General features: G+C 43.5%; 1 protein-coding gene across 1 annotated transcript; it reads left to right on the forward strand.

Moving 5' to 3' along the window:
* The first annotated feature begins 9,562 nt into the window (after positions 1-9,562).
* On the forward strand, positions 9,563-23,633 carry LOC106650294. The gene is made up of 10 exons (XM_023462318.1): positions 9,563-11,567; positions 11,707-11,846; positions 14,044-14,200; positions 15,794-15,910; positions 17,152-17,351; positions 18,476-18,851; positions 19,974-20,149; positions 20,642-20,871; positions 20,958-21,896; positions 22,109-23,633. The coding sequence occupies exons 1-10, from the start codon at positions 9,563-9,565 to the stop codon at positions 22,560-22,562; spliced, it is 4,794 nt and encodes a 1,597-aa protein (XP_023318086.1). The 3' UTR covers positions 22,563-23,633.
* Positions 23,634-23,687: the final 54 nt, after the last annotated feature.

Below are 23,687 nucleotides of genomic sequence, written 5' to 3' on the forward strand. Positions count from 1 at the left end.
TTTGCCAACGTTCTCTCGATCGACGCCTTTCGACGGATATAATACATTGAATTAGCAATGAATATTGCCGATATACAAGGCGCTCGATAAAGAAATTTTCTCACAAGCTTCGATATCGCACGCGTAGCTCATGGCAACGATCGACGCCAATTCGTCAATTCGCAGTCGAAAATCTCTGTGAGATATATTACTTATATATATCGCAACGATGATATTTGACGTATCGAGCTATGCTGCTCGGCACGCAGCAACAGCAGCAGCAGCAGCAAGGTCGCTATAATGCGCGCGTACGCCTGCCTTATTTTAAAATATCCCCCGCAGACGCGCCCGCGCGTGTCAGCGCTCTCTCAGTTACTGCCTGCTGCATGTCTGTAAAGTGCTGCTGCTTCATACGACGCGTAATATAGGTATATAGAAATAAATATACGCGTGTATGCGTGCAGGCGCTTTTGCCGCCACCAGCACAGCAATGAGAAGCCGGAGGAGACACGAGAGTCGTGCGCGCCTTTAGAGCCACCAGCGCGCAGTTCTTAATTGACGCTCGAATCCAACCGATCGGTCAACGTGCATATATAGCGTACATAAGTATATCCACCTCGAGTGATTTGCGGTGCTCGTATGTTTATAATATTTATACACGCGCGGTTATAAAGATTCAGTGATTTTGGTATGGCTCGTAACAGCGTTGCTAAATAGTGTGCCTCGCGATATCTATATTTGTTCAAATATTCGTCGCAGTGAGTTATGAGTTGGATTGACGAAAATGACGATGATGACAAACGCCGTGTACCAGACGACGACCGCTGCTAGTCTTCGAGAATCCAGCGCGACGGCTACCAGACATCGATCTCTGCCCTCCTGTCACGCCGACATGGGCATTCAAAGCACCGTCCAGTTCATCGAGAAGTACGGCCACCATAAAGCCTTAGGTAAAAAAAATCGACATCTGTGTCCATTTTCTTATGTGTTTATACACTCGCATACATTTATAATAGAGAGCGTGGCCGATATTTGCGAAAGTAGTTTTCGCGCCGCGCGCATACGGTACACGGTAGAAAGTTATGCGAGAATATTGTCATTGTTCGCGAGTCGCATCGCTGACCAACATCGACACCGCAGTTGACACTTAGCTGCACACGCCTTATGCCGTATATGCAGCAGCTGACAATCAATTGGAAAATTATTTTTTCACTTTCGAAAACGATGTGCACACATACCGATCTCATTATTGCATTATGCAAATGACATTGTCTCTCTTCAACGAAGCTTTGGCTAAAAATATCATTTTTGACGCGTGAATGAGAGGACGGGAGCAATAAAAAAAGTACTTTAGAGCTTTTAAATTTTGAAAAACTATTCGACGAAACTTATTGTCTACTTTGTTTACGATACACGTGTGTTAAGTTTTTCTGCGACGATCATGAAAGTAATTATTTCGAATCGTCGGGACGTGCCAATCGTTTTGACAATATGCTATATGAATTGTTATGTTTACAAGCATACAATGAGAAAAATACGTCAAAAAATACTATGTTCATAGTAATCGTGATACATTAAAAATTTTCATTAAAAGTAATATTCATAGTACATTTTGCTACATAACATAATGCTTTTTATGAAAATGTTTGGTTATACCCCCGATTACTATCAAAGTATGAGTAATCTTTTCAGTGTAGTAACATAGTAGATGTCATGCGTATGCAACTAGAAGATATAAAACTTGAAAATTATGAAATTCTCTTTGTGATCGAGAGCTATTGTTTTCTTCTTTTTGTCTTTAAATATCGTCAAGTCGTGCTTTGCAAACTTAGATACATGAAAACCTGATCGATTTAATTGTAAAGTTAGATCTATATTGTAATTAATCGATTTTACTTGAAGATGAAGATAACACGAACAATGAAATTGGAAAATTAACCTTTTCACAAAAAAAGTTATTTTTACGTTCTAATATACAGATCATTACATCACGTTCAATTTATTTTCATCTATGACTATCCCTACTCGGTGTCAACGTCCGCGACCAGCCGAGATAGTTCGCTCAAACTTTTCATCCTTTTTTATGAAAAAATACTCGTGCCTGAAGCCATTAGCTTTGACATTGATTTTCTGGATTGTTAAGTCAGCTCTTAGAGTAGATTCTGTAGTTTACAGAGTTTATTGGTAATATAGGATTTACATAATTGGCTAGTAAATTTTCTAGATATTGCGATTATGATATTTGAGTATTTCTCATGCATATTGTATTTACAATCTTTATAATCCAACAAACGAAACGCCAAATTACGATTTTGACATTTTAATTTAACCGTTACTACTATTAAATTTTGCAAACCAAGAAGTAAATTTTACGAAAACTATTAGATCCTAATATTTGTGATCAGTAAATTGTTGATACATATTCAATTTTGAAGGCACGTGTTTAAGATTTTCTTCTTCAATTGAGTTGGATACGTGATTCTCCGAGAAAAGAAAAATGAGAATTTTCAGGAAGTAAGGTAAATTCTCGAGATTAATTTGATGAATATACTTAGTTGCGCGTGTATTCCTAGAATTTCTAGCTCAATTTTACAAACATTTGACGAAGTAGCTTTTAAATCATTTTTCATAAATTTCTTTTGAAATATCATCAGCCGATATCAGTATCGGCAATCTATAAATAATTTATAAATATTTCTTCTTATTTTATTCTAAGTTCAATATTTATTTTTTGTGAAAATAAAACTCAAATGCCCCGTTTGATTCTTTATTAAAAGCAATAGGACTAATTTTATTATCATGATGATATTGAATAATTAAGAAATTATACTACTAATCACACATAAAACAATAATATGAAGACATTAACTAGAAGTGACGGGGTTTCGTTGAAAATGATCGCTATACCATTCATATTTTTGAAGCAGCGGCAAGAAGCCAAAAGCAAAGTAATATGATTCGCTCGAATGGGACGTGCTTTTACTATATGCCATTATAGAGCGGAAAAAAGTTTAAAACGATTAATCAGTGTACATTTATATTTTGATTAGCATGTGACCATTTAATGATTGAACAATTATAAATCAAATTAAATTTGAGTTTTTTTTATCGTTTATTGTAGAGTTTTTTTTTAAATTCTGATATAATCTACGAGACCAATTAAAACAAAAGTTGAAGAGTTTGAAAGGTCTAAATGGTTCAAAAAATAAAAAGCTTTCGAAATTAAGTTACCCGATTTGATTCATTTGTAAACACAGAAAAATGATGTCGTTAAAAAGTTGTACCATTAAATCGTTTAAATGATAATTCAATAGTAATAATAGAAGAAAACGCACATGCATTTGCAGTCAATTCCAGATCAAATTGGATATAGAGTGGTGCGCGTCTATGCCTTCCTCTCTCTCTCTCTCTTTCTCGTCGCCGTCATTTTGGCATTAATCATAACAAGCTACCATGTGACGTATATCACGCGTGCTCCCCGGCATCGCCACCGTCATCGTCGTCATCGTCACCGTCGTCGCAGCACGTAGCAAAATTTTGGCAATGATATTCATTATGCTCGCTCGCGAGAGCTGCATTAGAGGGAGGAAAGTTTCTTCATAAACACTATTATATTATACTCGCGTGTCTATACGCCCGCGCGCGCATCTTTGCATCACGGTCGCTTATAGTCCATAAATAAAACGACGCACCTCTCTTTCTCTCTCTCGTTTTCTCCCTCTCTCGCACTTTGACTATAACATTTATAATATGTATATTTTCGCCGCCTTTTGGCCTATTCATCTTCGCGTCATCGTTATTGTTGTAACCGTTTCGAGCGATTCAAGCTGTAGCTCCCTCCGTATCCACGCAGCATTATTATTGCATTATCGGCGGCGATTTTCCCATCGTTTCAGCAATTCCATAATATTTTTCTCAAAGAAAAAAGGACAGGAGATGTTGAACGATGACGTGTGATGAGTGTAGAATGTTTTTAATTCCACAATGACAATAATATTTTGCTATATGATATACCATAAAATATCAACAATTTTATATCAATAACAACTTCTTTACAAATTATGACAAATTTTCGCAATTTAGACATATTTTTCAAGGGGGAAACCTGTTTGTAAATGATGGTGTTGTTTTTCTTGGTTTTGAGATTGGTGCGTACTTTTCTATACGATATATTTGAATACCGACCAGTGCATCGGCATCGATAGCTTTTATACCGACGATCGAGCCCAGTTTTGTCGGTAAAAAGCTTACCTCTTCGATTGACAGAGCTTGCAAGCTCTATACGATTTGTATATTATGCATGCATTGTGTGCATACAAATCCAAATTTATGGGTAGTAGTAGTGATTTTTCATTGACGTCATAGTTAGATACATTGCCATAGTGCTGTTAATCTGAATTCAATGTAATGTATTTTTATTGGCCATTATATGTAAATAGTTAGTGCTCTAATACCTTTAGAGTTGATGGATTGAGGCTCGTATGGTAGCGACACCTGTCTGATAATGGTCAGATCGCTCTAAGTCGAAAAACTCTCGGAGCCGCCGTCGTCTGGAGCGAAAAGAGACGCACGTCGACCTTGAAATATTTTTAGAATCTAATAATAAATTTTCATTTTATAACGGGCTCTACTTATTTCTCATTCTCTCTCTCTCTCTCTCTCTCTCTCTCTCTCTCTATTTCTTTTCCGATCTTTCCCTATCCTCTCTCTATCTTTCCCTCCTTTTCTCTCGTTCTCTGTAACTTTTGAGCTTGTAGTCTTGTAGGCTTGTTGTGTTTGTTGCAGCTTCAAAAATTGTATTCAGACTTTTGATGCGATAGTTGTCATCGATGAAGATTGAGTGGGTTTTTCTAACTCTTGCTTTGTTTTTCTATTTGTTTTCGTATTAGTTTGATTCATAGATTTATAAACGCAACGATTAATAAAGTGACAAATTGCAAAATCAATTATTATTCAAAAGTATTATAGGAGTTTTAATATTGATAGATTACGATGTTTGTCTTACAACGTGAACTACGTAGGTGTTCTTTAAATTAAAAAATACATATAAACACTGTCCCGACACAAACAAATAATAATCTTTGAAAGAAGCATGGGTCTTAAAATCTAAATAATTTTGATACACATTTCAAATGTTTACGGCACCTAAAGCAGGGCTGAGAGGTATAATTACTTATTATGGCCATCAAGATATGATATGTAGGCATACGAGCAGCTGATCCGACTGACCTTTCAATGTTTACTTTCGTTACTTTTGGAATGTTGTTTTTTAATGAAAATGTATATATTGTCTATAACGGATTGCCAACCATATATGCTACCGCGACTCAAGTGATACCCAAATAATTGCAGTAATTTCATGCTTTTCTTCCCTTCGGGCGAACATGAATCGTATCTCTATTTCGGTCTCGATTGTTCGGCGAAAAATAGACACTCTGCGCCGTCAGTGGTGTTGCGCGCAGCAGTGCGTCGGCTAAACTCTCTTCGGAGTCGAGAAAATTATCACCGATGAGCCCATAATACGCGCTCACATATACGGCTCGTTTATATATTGCCCTAATTATTTTTCTTCTCGACTCTCTTTCTCTCTACTCGGTGTATAAAAGCATCACTGACTCATGCATTGTTTGCACAGCAACTCAGCGGGCTCCTCTTCTGAATATTCATCCGAGAGCTCATTAAATTGTCATATCGCCGAGCTGACCGAGTTTTTTTGAAGAATGCTCGAGAATTCAGTTAACGTAATTTCCTGATGAGTGATATGGAGAATTAACTTCGAGAAAAATCGATTAAAAACTCGACTCTATTTTTCAATGTCAAGTTGTCCTGATAAAAATTTAAGGTTTTTGTTAAATAACATGTCAAATATCTATCTAAGCACATAAAAAATGTTCAAATTATCGTAAATTTGATCGTTTCTCGATATCAGTTAAAGAACTGAATTTGTCATGTAGTTTTGAAAATTCGGTGAAAATCTTTCAGAAATAATACAACTATTGACTCAACTGCAATAAATTCTGTTTTTTATTAGGTTTAAATTGAAATATGTTTCAATTATCAATTTAAGGCTATACAAGTAAGCTAGCCCACTTATGTTCAATAAGTTTTTTGCCGTTAGATTCGCATGATAATATTAAAACGTCACTAACTTTTGCTACCTATAGCTTTTTTAAGACAGTTGAACGATACGAATGTATAATGGATTATTTTTGAAAATTTTGCTACAAATCAAAAATTTTATTTTATGCAACTAATAAAAGTGATTTTTATCGAACGGACCGATTTAGAATTTCCAAGAATTGAAGCTTTTCTTGTATAATAAGTAAATATCTGGTTTTAACTTCAAGGATTATTTGTAGTTTGTTTTTATTTACAATAAAGTTTTGTTAGAGTAGTTTAGTGTATCGCGCGAACAGAAAGCGAAACAAAATATAAACAATGTGTAACAATGATAGGTTGTCGAAAAAAGCGCAGAAAAATCAACAAAAAATTTTCTCCCAAATCCTTCGCAAAGCCACTGTAAGTCCGCTCTATATGCGCGATGTACATTATATAGCTGATCGTATTTTCTATAAGTCTACACGAGCGTATAAAAATTTCACTGTTGATTCCCCGAGAGATTTTGCTGGGAATTTAAAAGGGAGCTCGTACAAATGTAATCCAATCTATTTCAACTTTATCAACCTATAAGGACGCATCTAAAAGATCCCGAACTCTTCATTCTAAGAGAGCTTTTTTCACCCGTTAACGCAAAAAATGTAAAGTTTCATGCGTAAAAAAAGAACTAACGCAATTGGCTTCGATCGAAGTTACTTTTAGTCTTTATTCCACTCTTTTTCGTTTACGCAGACTCAATTATTACACATCATGAATAAAAAAAAAGTGTTTCTGCAGATTTGAAATCGTCGTCAACCCAACAAACCCTTTTTCCACTATAATGTCGAATCTCATTTAGAAAACAAATGCCAATATCCAGAGTTTGGAGAGAAATTCATTGTCTTGAATCTTATAAAAATAAATTTTTTGACGCCGTATTTATAACAAGTGAGTAAGATTCGGTAAATGTTATTAACGTGAATAATATTATTGTTTTCTTCTTTTTTCTGAAAATATATCTGTCGAGCCGAGGTGATATCGTTTTTCCTCGCAAGTATGTTTTATTGAAGTCTATCGCATATATGTCACTTCTAGTACGCATTGAATAAAGAACATCTCGAGCGAATGATATTTTTTTCCCTGCCCCTCTCTCTCACTCTCTCCGTTGAATCTCTTACACCGAGTAAAATAAAAAAGAAAAGAAAGATCGAGAGAAAAAGAAGAAGAAAAGTCCGAAGTGCTGCACGAGAATCCACACACGGGTGCTACTTGCATCGGCGCGCTATACGAGTCTCGACGAAGATTTGGAAATAGTTATGTAGACTCAACTTGTACTTGGCGAAAGAGAGTTATAATATCCCCAGAGGCATCAGTTGTTGAGAAATATACCCCGTACGAGCTGCGATCGGGCTAACATATACATACACATGCGCGCACGCACAGGAGAGAAGTTTTGACGTCATCGGTCGGTCGAGCTTACAGCGTCTCGTACACGAATACGCGATGTATTCGTAGGCGTGCAACACTTGTAGCTGTCTTTTATAAAAATAAAAAAAAAGCGAGAGAACGAAAGAAGATAAAAGAAAAACAGCAAATGAAAACAAATGAAGCTTTGATTGGATTCGATGCTTTACAAGTTGGCCAGAACACAATGATCGAAAATTCGAGCGTATCACCAAGAATCGAATAATTCTTTCTATAATCTCTGTATAGCATATTGAAAGTAAAAGACACGGGGGTCGTCGTAAAAATTATCCCATTTTCGTTGCGAATGTCTTGGTAATACGATCGAATTATCTATTGGTGCAAATTAAAAGAGAAGTTTCACTTTCATTTGGTTCGCGTAAGTCATTAGGCCACAGTGAAAAAAATGCGACATTTCCCCCGCGCGATACACGTGCGTAAGCAAATCCTTGTAGCTTATTCAATTACATTAGAAGCTAGTGCACTCGGATGTACAAAAGAGAGAGAGAGAGAGAGAGTGAGAGAAGTCTTGAGAGAGGCGGTGGCAGCTGCAGTGCCCGTCAAGGCCTGCTCGAAAACATGTGAAAATTATAAAAGCGCGAATCAAGGCAGTGGCCAAAGATGCAGCGTAGAGTGCACGTATATTATACCTATCGTTATTATAGGTATCATGCCACAGAGTAGCTCGGTTGCGAGAACGAAGAAGAGGAACGAGTACATGAGATTATAAGCCCAAGCCGAAGAAGAAAAAGAAGCAGAGAGAGAGAGAGAGAGAGAGAAGTGGAGAAGAGGTGGAGAGAGAGAGCGCAGACATCTTGACAGAAAGTTGGAAGTGTGTGTGTGCGTGCGTGCGCTATACATATAACGCGAGAGAAGAAAAGTCGCGAGGGGGGCAAAGAGACCGACGATTTTAGACGATGATGACGACCATCCGAACGACGTGGCCCGCTTAAGCGCGCGCGTACACACGGCACACACGGAGTAGCAGCCGCGGACGCAGATACGTGGCCGGAAAGCGCGTGCAACACAAGAGCCATCCGCGGGGGCCAGCATTAAATAGTCGGCCGCCACCGGCCGCGCTCGCATGGCTCGCGTCGCGGAGAGCTTGACTCGTTGCTGCTCTGACATAAGTCGTGAAAAAAAGGAGGAGTCGCGAGAGAGATTCGTGATCCGCGAGAGCGCGTGCGAGCTTGCGAGCGCCAGACCGCCGACCGATCTCGAAAGTAGCAAGCACGTCGTAATAAGCGCGCGCGCGCGCGAAAAAAGTCTATACGTGCACGCACTCGTTCGCAGCTCGATCCGAGGCAGTCGAGCAGCCACGCGCGTCCACGTGTTAAGTGATAAACGAGAGTGCCTTTTACGAGAGAAGCCTTACTTTCGTAATTACGCGCCGTGCTTGCGGTAAAGCGCTGAAATAGTCGCTCTCGCTCGCTACAGCTTCGAAGGCTCGTTAATCGTGCGCTCTCGACGATGTCCGGAAAGTTGGCTGGCTTCAACGAGTAGAGGTCGTTGATACGTAAGGAGGCTCCTTGGCGGCTCCAATATCGTGCAGATATACACATCCAAATTCTCGAGTTTTCGGCAACTTCACATTCCAAAAGCTCGATGTGAAAGCTCGTATCCTATTAAGAGTGTGACAAGTGTTGACGTGCGCGTTAGTTAAGTGATATCCGATAGGTGTTGTTTACACTTGGCAAGAACGCGAGTGCGTGGGCGTGTGTGTGTGTGTGTGAAAAAGATAGAGAGAAAGAGAGTGAGAGTGAGAGGGAGAAAAAGAGAGTCTTGGGTGTCGACGTCTCTGCGAAAGAGATCGGCCCAAGAGCGTACCTCATGGGATGCACAAGTCCGAGTCGCCGCCGCTGCCGTTATCGTCGTCGCATAGCGACAGTAACAACGAACGCAGCAGCCATCGTGGAGGCGGCTCGCGACCACGAGCCACTATCGGAAAAAGTAGCAGCAGCAGCAGGAAGGGCCCGAAGAGCAAGGACAAGTTACAAAAGTGGTGCGAGCGGCGAGGAAGGACATGGCGGACAGTCCCGGTCGGCGGCGATCGCGTCGAGACAGCCTCGACGCGTCGTCCCAGCATCAGTCGTCGTCGAGCGGGACTGCCGCGACGCGCTCGCCGCCGGGCTCGAAGGAGCGCAAACGAGCCACGGCCAAAGCCAGCAACAGCAACGTGCGATGGCTCCTCACCCGCAAGACCTGGCGCTACATGACCGATGCAGGCCGCCGCCTCATACCCGAGTCCATAGCGGCGGCCAAGATGGCCTCGTCGGTGGCCCACCACCAACAGCAATCCGAAAACATTCCGATCGAGCTGATCGAGCAGAACTTCCAGGAGATATGCTCGAAGGAGACCAAGTTTTTGCCCGTGCCGAAGCGCAAGTACTCCTGTCCGGGCAGCTGGCTGGGTCTTCCTAGCATACGCGTCAAACCGCCTCGTCGCATCGGTGGCAGCTGCCGGATCAAGCCGAGCTGGCTCGACGAGGCCGAGCGCCGCTCCAGAGGCTCCAACTCGAGCTTCGGCGGCGTGCCCTCGAGTCCCGTCATCAACTCCGGCCGGCTCGACTTCAACAAGGTCAAGCGCGAGTGGCTGCTGACGGACCATCATCACAGATCGTCCGCGACGACGCTGGACAGCAGCGGCGGTGGTGGCGTCGGCGGCAGCGCGTCGAGCTCGCCGGGAGTCGAGCAGGAGCGCCTGAGCCGGGAAGAGGCCGAGACCAGAGAGCTGGAGGAGATGTTGGAGAGACTCCTGATTATGCAGGAGTCGCAGAGCGCCGCCTCGACGATCACGAGCACGAGCAGCAATCCGACGACGACGCGCTCGACCTCGGGCGACCACTCGGTACCGGGCTGCGGGCTAGCCAAGGAGCCTTCGTCCAGCACCACAAGTAGTTTAGATTGCAAGAAGCTCTTTGAAAAGTTGAATCAGCTTCTCAACCAACTCATGTCGGACAGTAGACGAGACGAAGCGTCCGGCAAATCAGCAACAGCAGCAGCAACAACAGCAGCGACCTCTACGTACAGCGGCAGAAGGACTACGACTAATTATCCCGCTTCCGCAACATCCTCGACAATGACCTCTTTCGATTCGACCGGTGGCGTTTCCAGGAGGGCCAAGCCTTACCACAGCGACTCGGGGCACCAGATGCTGCTCGACACCCTGAGGCGCCAATTCGGCAAGTCGCCCAATTGCGATCACATGATGCAGGACATTCTGACGGACAGAAAGAAGTTGTCCGATCTGTATTTCGCTGTCAGGCGAGTGAGGAATTTTCGCGGTCCCAGGTCGACGGGCGTGTGGACCTCGCCCTCGACCAGATTCTTGACGTCGCCGAGTGGCACGAGCGGCACCGGTGGCAGCCGCAGCCGTCTAGGAAAGAGCGGCGGCGACGACGCGAGGGACGGTCGAGAGGTCACCTCGCCGCCGCCGCTGATCGCCGTTCAGGGGCCTAGTATCGAGCGCGGAACCACGCACCAAGGCACGCAGACCGATCCGGTGTCGCGCGAGACCCTCGACCACTGCCTGCAAGAGCACGTGAAAGAGCATCAGCAGCAGTTGTCGCCCAAAGAGCAGCAGCAGCAGCATCACAAATCCGGTCGTCGGCGTAGCAGCCTCGAGGACGACGTCTCGCCCTCGGTCAGCGACACGATCAAGCGCTACCTGCGCATGGCCCGGAAAAAGTCCGTGGACGGCGACAAGGCCGACAGGTTCAAGCGCGTCAACTACGATCGGAACCTGCGCAACATCAAGGCCAAGGGCGAGATAAGCAAGCCCGGCGACGACGACGGCAACAGCAAGGGCTGCCAGACCCAAACCAACTGGATGATCGGCTATCGGGAGATGGGCAGTATGCAGCCGGGCGAGGCGCTGCAGCTGCTGCTGCTATCGGACGACGCGGAGACGACCACCTCGCCCATCAGCCGCGACGCCAGTTCGAGGAGCAGCATAGACGCGGGCCTCGGCAGCGAGGAGCCGACGACACCCAAGCATCATCAGTCCTTTTTGTCCCATTTCTTGCACGGTTCGCATCGATTACTATACTTCTCCGTTTAATATTGCATACGAAAACATTTTCATGATACAAACACTTGTAATATGTTGAATGTCACGCACGACCCAACACAGCATCTAATCGTCGCCATTGGCTTTATGTTCGGCAGGTGGCAATGCGATGCAAAAGAGCAAGTCGTCGAGCAGCGTGGTGCATCACAGCAGTCGACTGGTGGCCAAGAAAATCTTTAAATCCAGAAGCAAGAGCTCGTCGAGGGCCGTCAACGTCGTTTGCGCTTGGACGCCCCAGGTAAGGATATCAAGTATTATATTATTTTGAGCGCGTGATTTTTCGATTTTTGTACAAATGCTTGCCATCGCTTCGGTTTTTTTTCTTAATATTATTCTTATCTCGGGTTTCTCTAACAACTTTCGGGTAGAAAGAGCATAAAAAAGGAGAGGGAGAGAAAAAAAAGAGAAAAAAAAAATAAAAATGCGGAAGACTATTAAACGCAGACCGAGTGCATATGTATACACACCCGAGTCGCTGTTTTAATACTTTTCTTGTACTATTCTCACACACACATACTCTCTCTCTCTCTCTTTTTGCGCGCGCGATGTTTCACGCGTGTCACTGGGTCGGTTATATTTAGTAAGGGGGCGGCCTCCCGGTACAACTGCTGCCCACGTATAGACGCAGTCGCACGCACACACACGTACACACGAGCGAGCTTGCAGAGGCTATAATACACGAAAGCTCGCGCGCGGAATCGTATCTCGGCGCGACGCGCGCACGTACAGAGGAGAGAGAGCTTGATAAATACTTGCAATAAGCTCTCCGTTACTTCTTATCCCTTCCATCCAATCCAATTCGAGTATACGTACACGATGCGATGCCCGCAGCAGCCGTCGAACGACCACTGCTGCACCGCATTCGCTTATTATCTCGCGCGCCACTCTCGTTTCTTTCCGCGAGTAAATACTCTCGCGACGATGAGATGCGGACGATTTTCTTATATCTATATTCTTCTCACTTTATATATTGAACGAGCAAAGAGTGAATGATTTATATCGCGTGTTATATACAGTCGGTTGAGGCGACTCACGATCGAGGCTATTTTTACGAAATTCGAATGTTTTTGGTTCGGAGGATTGCATAAAATTTTCGCTCGTCTCTTTTCAAAAAGTTCAAAACACAGCGGCCAGCAGCGTGGAGAACTCGCGCGCGATGACAGTTGCGTGCGCCTCGTACACATATACAATGCGTACGTCATAGTGCGCGTACGTGCGTATTTTTCGTTTGATCGAGACGCGCCTCGCTCGTCATCTCCGCCGCGGATAGTGAGTTTGAGGTCCGACGACCAGCGGCAGAAAAGAAATCAAAATATTTTGGCATGTCGTCGCGCTCGATATATAATAAAACTGAAAACTCCCAAGAGAAATACTTTGCTTGTTATGGGAAATTTCGAATTTAGCGATATAATCCGTGCTCGTATAGAGATTCGGGACGAGGCTTTCATTCGTTCATGAACACGTTATAATAACGTGGGAAAGCTTATGTTATATCTCTATTATGCAAAGCTCGCAGTTCGCGCGTGCGTATAGTTATATTCCGTTGTTATGTGACTTAATCAAGAGTATCACTGCTTATGTACATTGCGGGATTGTAAAAATGACAAAATATACTCGTAAAGCTTGATTGCCTCTTATAAGGTAGATGTGGGTTGAGCATTAATCGCCTTAAAGTATAATCACAGTTGAGGAAATACGCCTACTACTATTCGGTTGCTGAACGCCTGTACTTTTTCCGAAAATGCTTTTGCCTAACAGGTTCTTTTATTGTGTTATCGTAAGTAATGACAAAAATAAACACGTTCGAGGCTATGAGTATTGATAGCTAAGTGTCAGATTCGTCGAACAATAATAATTCGGTGTGACGCAATGTACGAGCACGCGTTAAACGATACAGATATACGCGTGTCAATCGGAAGTGATGGTCGGAAATTGTAATGGGTAATTATCGGGTTCGTCCTTTTGCTATTGCATAATCCTGTGAATTTTGTTAGGAATTCGCGCGTGCAGTCAACGTCGATTAAAATTTCGTCTATTTATAAATCGTAAGCATACCCAGCGGTAGCTGCTGTCATTCAATAATGTTTTACGCGAGTCCTTTTCATCAAAATACCAACCAATCATATTGATAATAATTATTAGTGAAATTTCACTCGTATACTTTTTCTATGTTTTATAAGGCGCTTACTGGCACTTTTATTGATTTTTATTCGTGTAAATTACATAAAATTTTAATATTTTACCTTAACGTTTGACGTTTTTTTTTTTTCGTAAAACTTTATAATTAAAAAGAAATTGAAGAGTTCGATCGTGGTATTATATTTGCATGTAATCGCTTTCACCCACACTGCGTATAGTAGGCATACTACATATTTGAATAACGAACGTTATTGCTCAAATGATTTTCGAGCTATATAATGAAATCGACATTGCAGGGCAAATGCACGTGGGCAGGTACGAGTGGGCGTAGGGTAACGCTGCAGGATACGCCGCTGCGTCAGCTGTCAGACATCGAACGCAAGGTACTCAGCGTCGTTGCCGTGGCCAAACTCCAAGCTCTCAATCTCGGCGTTCAAATAAGGCCGCCTGCCGGTATGTGTAGTGTGTACTTCTTTTTTTTTCATCGTGTTTTACTTGCCTATCGCGAGAGAGCGAAAAAGACGATTGTTCCGAACAATGAGGTTTAAGATTGAGTATTTTCGAAATTAGATAGAAGCACAATCGAAGGCGATTAGCTGTTATCGACGGGACTGTACACTCTTTTTCTTTCATTGATTACTGCCTACCTGCTGATTGGACATTTTTCCAATGAAAATCTGCTTCACCGCGTGTTCCATAATAAATACAAAGAGCAAGGTGAAGGGAAATTGATAAATTTGTAATTTCTCTTATAATAGCTTCGAATCCAATACAAAATAGACAAGATCTTTATTTCAAACTAAGAGTTATAAGCACGCGGTGCACAAAGATAGACCTGAGAAAAAACCACTCAGAACTTTTTTTTTTCAATATCAAATGGACTGGAATGTTTTCTTTTTCGTCTAAAACTTAACGTTTTAGTTAGTAATCAGGGAAAATACCGTGACTAAAGTTGAAATTTATTTTGCATTATTGTTATTTTTCCGTCAAAATATCCAGTCCTCGCTCGCGCTCTCGGGGGGAGGGGGGGTCTCGTTGTAAAATCAACAGCAAAAAATATCGTAAACGACGGAATCGAGAAAAGAGTAAAAAAAAAGAAGAAGAGAATTCAACTCGTGCGCGTTCTCGCGAGTCGGCAGCGGCGACGGCGGCTCGACGACGACGACGACGAAAAACGTCAAGGGGCGCGCACTCGCCGTCGCGCGATGCGTGACGGAATGGAAATATTTCACACGTTATTCACAAGCCGTCATCGCTATATATCGTTTTCTCTCCTCTCTTCATTATCGTTATATAGCGCCGCGGTAGCGACGTGTTCCGTAAGAAAAGTCGAAAGTATCTTCGGGAAGAGCGCCCGAGAGAAAGAGAAAGAGAGAGAGAGAGACAAGGAGAAAGAGTGAAAGAGAGATGTATACACTTATTCGCACACTTGCTCGGCTTCTCGTGAATATTATAGCCTCTTGAGTCGTACGAAAATAGCCTCTTATGTACATAAATATAGACTTGCGCATATTCGCACATGTGTGTCTGTGTGCGTGTCTGTACGTATTATACGGAATTTCATTTATATATAAAGCTCTTGCGCAGCGAGGCGCGAGTGAGATCGTGCTGTTACGGTGCATTCCAGTGTATGCAGCCGCGCGCGCCTAAGCCTATACATGTTCCGCCGCGCACACGCATACACCGCAGTCGAATGAGAGAGATAAAGAGAAGACGATTAATAAATATGCGAAGCTCGGGCAAGCTCTCCGACGTTTTCTCCCTCCCTCTCTCTCTCTCTCTCTCCCTCTCTCTGTTATATTTTGCGCACGGCATATGTGGGTCAAGTTTTTCATTTACGCACGCGACTACCTTTGAGAAGAATACTTACGCGCTCGCGTACGCACACACCCATATATATTCGCACATGTTGTACACACAGCATGCAAAATATTCGCAATGTGCACGATGAAATGAGCGCGAGAAATAGAAAAAGAAAAAAAGTTTCATGACATTTTCACGGGATGCGCTGTATAATAATATGTTTTCCGCTGGCGTTGTTTGCAGAATCGTTGAGCGGCGGCTCGAGCAGTTCCAAGCCCAAGAGACGAGCCTATTTGCTCAAGCGCAAAGCCCTGACCACCAGCCTCTTCGACAACAAGGGCAAGGAAGATAAAGACAAGGGTGAGTAATGCTCTCCTTTCTTTCGCTCCTTTATATTGTTATTACATAAGACTTTCTCTCCCTCAACGCACTCTTATTTATGTTATATATATCTAAGCTACGTCAACGCATCTTTTCTCTTCGCTGCCTTTTGTAATCGGATGAAAAATGTAATTTTGCCGCATCTCCCCCATCGACTTTCTCGACGCATTAATGAAAACTGCTTGGGATCTATGAATGAGATAAAAAAAATACATCTAGGCTAAAATATAGTAGTAAACGTCGTCTGACTCGATGCCAAGTAGTGATCATGGGTTAATAGACACAACATCACAATAACATCGTAATATATATAAATAAATAAAGTGTTGAAAATGTATATGCAGCTTGGAGACAGCTTAAGTCTACGAATAAAACATTGAATTCGAGTAATATACAAGTTTAGCTATTCGTAAATGAGACGAACTTAAAAAAAAACGGCGTGAGTTGAATCGGAATGACGTCGAAAGGGTTGCGTTGAAAAAAAACACATCGCCGTTTCAATAAATGCCACGCATAATTCCAATTTCGGATGCTCGATTAAATGTGTCGATATAAAATGGTGTTTGTTTACGAATGGAACATAACGAGCTTTAACGATATAAGGGCAAAGCACTTTTGGATTTTGTTTGACTGGTGGTCGTCGAGCGCCGCGCGAAATCGACCTCTATAAAATCGAGACTATTATATGCGCGCGGTGGCTTGCAGTTGACTATTTTTGCTACTCACACGGCTTTTGGGAATTAATTGCAGCCGCAGAAAATCGACTAGGAATATCTAGGAATTAATCACTTACACAATAGTTGGTATAAAGAGGCTGAAAAATAATTCGCTCTAGGCGACGTGGCTCGAGTCTGTACTACAGGGTCAAGTCACAGATAAAATATATCTTGACAATATATATCAACGCGAGCAAAATTTGGTTCGCCCGAACGTGGAAAAGTAGCAACAGCATCAGCGGACGTTTTCGACGACGATTATAGATCGCGTAGTGCGTATGCATTTCTATGCTGCGCAGAGAAAGACCGAGAGGCATCTGCAGGATGCTTTTGGTTCAGTTAATCTTTACAAAGAGTAGATTTCAGTCATATGACCTTCGCTTTTTGGATGCATGCACCTTTGAAATTATATCATATATGACTCGAAAACAACATTAAATGACACTCGAAGTAAGGATTATTTTGATATATTTTTTTTTTCACTGTAAAACTCTCTTTTTACAGATGCGATCGGCACTGGCTTGGTATTCGGCTTACCCCTTGCCCAGTGTCTGGAAAACGACAGAATGTCCCGAGTCGGCAGTACAGGTTCTGGAGAAATGGGCTACGACAGTGCCCTCGGCCACGCCAGTCGACTCGGCAGCCGAGCCAGCTTCACCAGTCTGTTCGAATCGACGACCAGCACCTCGGCTAAAACCGACGAGGTGAGCAAAAAACTATAGGTACTATTCGTTCACGCTGTAATCTTCTTTTCTATATCTTTTGACATGCTTACTTTTTTGTAAACAACAACACCGACATGTGTACGCGTGCTTAACGCGAAAAAAAAAGATTCACCCGCGTTAAATTCATTTTTTCCAGGTCGACGATATTACGTTTAGGGTTTAATAATTTCTCCGATTTATATCGCGGTCAGGGCGAACGCGTTGTTTTTCGCCCATTTTTCGCAATTGTTCTTGCGTCGGTGATACACAGAATCGGATTTAATTTCTCAACTCTCGGCTTCCGGTACAGCATAAACCGGTTCGAACGATCTCTTTTAACGTTTAGGAAGTGAAAGAGAAAAAAGTTTCTCGAGGCAACCGTCGCCTCAAACGATATCCCTAATATTAACTTCTGTTCTATTACAAAAATGTAACGAACGAGCTTGAGGCCACCTATGACGATCGTACGCGAACGAGGCCAACTCGATCGTAGTTATAATGTATCAAATAACTTATTTTTTCGAACTCGACACTTCCTCCGTTGCATATTTTGGCACGTTGTTTTATATTTTGGCTTTTAAAGGTTAAAAAACTCATTTATATTGCGCCAATGTTTTCACTTTTTTTTCAATACCTGCGGGTGCTGTACCGTCAAATCGATCGATTGATATTTGATAATGTAATACTATCACAAATTAACGAGTCTATTTTCGAATGGAATAAACGAAAAAAAATGCGCGATCAAAAGTTGCAAATTTCTTGGCTTCGCGCATTGAATATTCTCAAAGCCCCAAGCGTGCAAGGGGGCAGGTCTACATAAAATGCAAGTCGTGCTTTTATCGAATTGAACGCGAAATTCAAAAACAATCAACAAGCTCTCGATCCAAGTACGATTTCTCGGAAAAAAGGTCTGCCTTGAACGCTTATAAATATATCGGCGTGACAATTAAACGGCTCGCAAGTTTGACGCATTTCAGCTCTAACGTCGAGCTCTTGCACGCGCGTTACGTATACGCATTATAGTAGAGCTAAATTCAGTGCCTCGCACTACTCGCCGAATCGACTTCTGTCGCGGTTCAGAAATCAAATACTCATGTACAATTTTCTTCTTTTTTCCTCAACAGGGCGGCTCGTGGGAGTCCCTGCCGTCGAAGACCGGCACGACGACGGGCAGCGCGGCACTGACCGGAAGCGACTCCGGGGTGCTGCTCGAGCTCGGCGACGGACACCTGTCGGACTTCGAGGTCGTGCCCAACATCGTGCGCCAGTGCATCAAGCACCTCGAGCTCACGGGCCTGCACATGCTCGGCATCTTTCGCGTCTCGCCGTCGAAGAAGCGAGTGCGTCAGCTGCGCGAGGACTGGGACTGCGGCCGAGAGACGAAGATCGGCGCCGACCAGTGTCCGCACGACGTTGCGGCCCTGCTCAAGGAGTACTTTCGCGATCTGCCCGACGCGCTGCTCTGCCGCGATCTCTATCAAGCCTTCGTTCACACTCAGAGTCAGTATAAAAGTAAACGCGTTTGTTTTTATTTTCTTATATTTTGGCACATTTACGAGCTCTCTCATAGATGACATAATTTTTAGAATCTATCGAATTTTTATCGCTGACGACATCCATAAATTTTCGCTCGCGGGTTTAAAAATTTCATCTGATTCAGCCGCGAGCCACGATATCAAAATAGCTGATTCGGTGCTGCGTTGACGTAGCGAGAAAAAAAATACAGCAGCTGATAATCGATTACGTATGTTTATTAAAGTACGCGTGTGAAAAGTGCCTTGCAACATATATACATCGCGACGTATATATAGTCTGGTGGGCTTGTCGGTTCAGCAACCTTTTATCTAGATATAGAATATGTTTATGCGCGACGCGCGGTATACCTCCTTTAAGCGCTCGCGCGCGCGTTCATACGTCAGGACCGGCCGCTTTAATAGCCGCTCGTCGTGTATTAATAGACAATTCTCAAGACTCTTCGCTATTATAACACACGCTCACGTGTGTAGTGTATGTGTGTGTGTGTGTGTGCAGTGTGTGTAAGTTTGTGTGTCTACGTGCGTGTACAATATTTATATACGTGCAATACGTCGAGCACGAGGCGCACACATTCCTCGAGCGTCAATGCGCCAGTAATATTTCCATGGCTTTTTTTCGCGCTCGAATTCCTCGCTCCATCGAGTAATACGTATAATATTCCGCGCTAGCTGTGTTTCGTCTTAGCCACGCATGCGAGTGTTATATACTCGCCGAGCTGGAAAATCGTTCGCGCACGCGCTGCCAGATTGAAAATCTCAACATTTTTTTGCAATTTATTTTCCAACCCACTGATTTTACGACTCGTTCGGTTATGAGAATCTCCGAGATCTCTCTCTCCTCTTTTCTAAATAACGTATATTTAGAATACAGTACTTCTCAACTGCAGATTTTATGTAATAATAATAAAAAAAAAGTACGGATATAAATTGCAGAGACGGTGAACGTTGATTGTTCGCACGTGTAGAAAATGAGTCCATGATTTATACATTTTATAGTTCGAAAAATGAATCATCCAATTTGTATTGTATTATGATTTTCCCCAACGCTATATCTATATCTCTCCTTTTCTTCGTGTACGTATTATAGAAATTCGCAACAGACGACTACAGCACGAAGCGCTGCAGCACTTGGTGCAGCTGTTGCCGACGCCAAATCGCGAGACTCTGTACGCTTTGTTGAACTTTCTCAGCGAGGTCGCGGCCAACAGCGAAGATCGTGGCGAGTTGATCGGCAACAAGATGGACAAGACCAATCTTGCTACCGTAAGTCAAGTATTATTTCTCGTAACAGAACGAAAAGAAAAAAGAAAAAGAGACAAAACGATCATCGAATCGAATGCGTTTGAATCAGCAGCGTCAATTTATATGATCGGAAAAAGAAAAAAAAATTAGTGAGAGTGGGCGAGTGAAATTTTATCGGACGTTTACGAGTGCGCGAGAATCGGTCCACGAGGAATTGCGAATCTTAAAGCGTAAGCGCGTGGGAATTTCATCTGGTCCTTTTTTCTTTTTTGATGCTCATGATACATGCGTACTTCTTATGATGTGTCACGCGTCGATGATGCCTGGCGCACGCACGAAGTGGCAGAAAGATAGCTTTAAGTCGTTCAACTAGAAAGCTCTCACGAGCTTGTATCTGTCTTCTTACTCTCGCGTCTCCACGCATAATATAAGATTTACTAAATCATTTGGATTCTTATTTGTCCGACGAAAATACACGAGTTTTTATACATATTGATTTGGATCCGCCCACAGGTATTCGCACCCAACATACTGCACTGCGTGAAGGCCGGCCACGCGCGCACCGAGCTCTCGGCCGAGCGTGCCGAGGAGCGCATCGACGTGATCAACGTCGTTCGGGCACTGCTCGAGCACGTGTCCACTCTCTTCATCGTACCAGCGGCTTTGGTCGACGAGCTCTACTTGCACATGATGGACAGTCATCCGGCCGAGCTGGATGCAGTCCTGTCTAGGCGCGCCGACGAGTGAGTTTCATCACCTTCTCGCTCGAGTTCAATGTAAATGTTTGTTCAGCCGAATCGTAACCGTCTTTTCTCGCTCGATTTTTTAGACAATGCCAAGACGATCCTGAGTTGTGCTGCAGCGAGACGGAAAATTATTCGGTGGACGAGACGAGCTCGCCAACGTCGCCGACGTCGCCGACTGCCCTGACGGCCCCTGCCACAGCCGTGTCCAGCAGCAGCGGCACGAGCAGTACGAGTCAGCGGCGCCTCTACTCGCGCCAGGAGTGCCTGCACGAGGCAGGTGGAACGGGCGGCGATATCGTCAGTCCCCGACAGCCGCGACGCTCGAACAAGCGTCCGAGCGGCCGTCGGAAAGACGGGCTGGTCGTCGGAGACTCGTCGACCGGACGCAGCAACAGCATCGACAGCGTCTCGAGTCTCGAAGATCATCCAACGCCGACTCTCGCCGATTCCAGAAAGTCCAAGAGTGGCTCCGTCATCACGGCCAGTCTGACGATACCGATGACCGGAGCCTTGACCCTCAATCTCGACGACCCCGACATACCTTACATCGAGGACACGACGAACAATGTGGTAAAAAGCGCCTCGCCTAATGCACCTCCGAGACGACAGAGACAGAGAGCAACGAGCGGAGATGATCCCGCGTCGCCGACGAAATATTCCGGAGGCAGCGACAGCGCCGTCGGATCGTCCTCCAATACGGTCGAACAAGCGCCGAGCTCGCCGTCTTGGGCCACGAGCAGCTGTTCTCCGCCGGCTAGCCCGGACTCGGTCGTTTCGCCTCGACAACAAAATCCGGAGCAGCAGCAGGCGTCGTTGCAGAGGGTCTCGTTTACGACATCGAGCGAGCTCAAGCAGATTCAGAGATCATCCATGCTGGACGCGTATCATCAGCGCTCGCAGCCAAGTGCCCATAAACCGCAGCAGGCGAGCCTCGGCTCATCTTACATGTCCGGCGGCGCTACTTCGACCCGCACGCCGGCTTATACGCCGAGCATAACCAATATCGGCGGTGCCGTTATGAGGTGAGTTTTATTATTACATTATGCGCGCGGGTTCGATGATGTAATGGAATAGCCGACCAATTAAATATACCGAGAAGCCATCAAATATCGAACGATAAAGTTGGGGATGTTTTTAAGTAGTTCAGATCAGCATGTGGTCAGCCGCGAATTTCATAATACTTTAATTTATTAATAACGCAAGCAAAAATAATCGTTCACTAATTTTTGTACAGATGTAAAACTGAGGATATCGAGCGCATGATGAGCCTCAACTGTGGAGAACTGCCAAGCTCGAGCAGTCGTTCGAGTATTAGTTCGAGTTCCATCAAGCCGTCGTCCTCGACGTCGAACGTGCTCGATCACAAAAAGTACACGAAGCGCCGTTACACCGACTCGAGGCATCAAACGCGCCACATACCCGATGCCGAGACTCTCAGCAAAACCAGCAGCAGTCACTTGCCGTCGATGTCGTTCATGGGCTCGAGATTGAGCTCCGTGTTGCATCCTCACAGCCAAAAGAGCGGCAGCGGCAGTGGGAGTGCTAGCTCTCACCACAGTGGTGGCTCTCGACTGAGCGTCACGACAGGTGGTAGCTCGACGAGTACTTCGACGTCGACAACGACGCAGCCTACTACGTGGAAGCGACGCGAGCTCATATCGAGCGCGTCGAAAGGTCCTATCTTTTGATTAAAAATTTCTTAACACATATACGTTGAACGAGCGCAGACGATGTAAAAAGTAAGCTACGCTGTAAATACTCTACTATACGTTTTTCGGTATAAATTTTTTTTACTAACTTTTTTTATATAAAAACGTTTTATTTTTTCTATGCGTAATTTTGTAAAAAAAAAATGAAAAAAATAAAGTAAAAAATAGTAATAAAAAATAAAGTAAGACGATCGAAAGGATTCGTTTGTGCCACGGATTCGGGTACGTGGTGTAAATACATTAAATTCTCATTTCAAATCTTGGATTATATGCGTAGGTTAAAAAATTTTGGAGCAAAATAAAATTCATCGTTTGATGTAATAATAATCTACAACGTAGCGCATGTATTGTGAAAAAAATATAAAGAGTAGTTTTCCATTATCGTCTCGGATCCAAATGCTTTTAACTGTTATTTGTACATAATGCTGGTTCGCGGAGAAGTAAATATACAAGGCTGCTCTCTCTCGCCTCTTATTGCCTTGAGGCTATATAAATCGTTGATTACGCACAGGAAGCCAATGCAAAAGCTTCGCCGAAGCAAATCGTTTTACAATGAAAACAAAAACGAAACGCCACAATAATAAGAAAGAAGCCAGCACGAGGGTTGCCAGTACTCGCTGCAGTTTCAGTGGTCTGACCTCAAATAAATGTAATCCCTGTACCCATTCCATCCTTCGGAAATTCGATGCTTTTTCTCCTGCTCGTTTTCTGTTTACTTCCTATGTAAATAAATTTATTGGTCTTGTGTTATTCGCAATGAATGACAATTAGAAGCGAGACGATAATTGAAGTTCGATTGATAATTGCACTGTGTAGGATAGAAAAGTAAGGAAATCTAAAAATGTTTTTTGTACTGAGCTCCTACTAGCGAGGAGCTCTGATACAATGGCAAACGGACACGTTGGTACTTACTCATTCGGTATTTTTTGCGAGCATGCAAAAATAATCAGAAAATGAAAGTAATTTTAAAACTAGCAGAGCGAGAAAATGTTATTGTTGTCGGTTTTATTGTTATCATTGAATTTGTTTTATTTTATGTAATTTGAACATCGCCGGTTTGAGTGGTCGAAGATTCTCATCGACTTGATTAAATTGTTCAAGTTC

The sequence above is a fragment of the Trichogramma pretiosum genome, unplaced genomic scaffold (genome assembly GCF_000599845.2).
Source record: "Trichogramma pretiosum strain Unisexual culture from Peru unplaced genomic scaffold, Tpre_2.0 scaffold3, whole genome shotgun sequence".
Lineage (NCBI taxonomy): Eukaryota > Metazoa > Arthropoda > Insecta > Hymenoptera > Trichogrammatidae > Trichogramma > Trichogramma pretiosum.

What these genes read in the sequence shown, in the direction of transcription:
- LOC106650294 (XM_023462318.1), top strand. Translation starts at nt 9,563, where the DNA reads ATGGCGGACAGTCCCGGTCGGCGGCGATCGCGTCGAGACAGCCTCGAC. An exon ending in TCAAATAAGGCCGCCTGCCG is followed by an intron (nt 14,201 to 15,793) that starts GTATGTGTAGTG and finishes CGTTGTTTGCAG; the next exon opens with AATCGTTGAGCGGCGGCTCG. An exon ending in CTGTCTAGGCGCGCCGACGA is followed by an intron (nt 20,872 to 20,957) that starts GTGAGTTTCATC and finishes TCGATTTTTTAG; the next exon opens with ACAATGCCAAGACGATCCTG.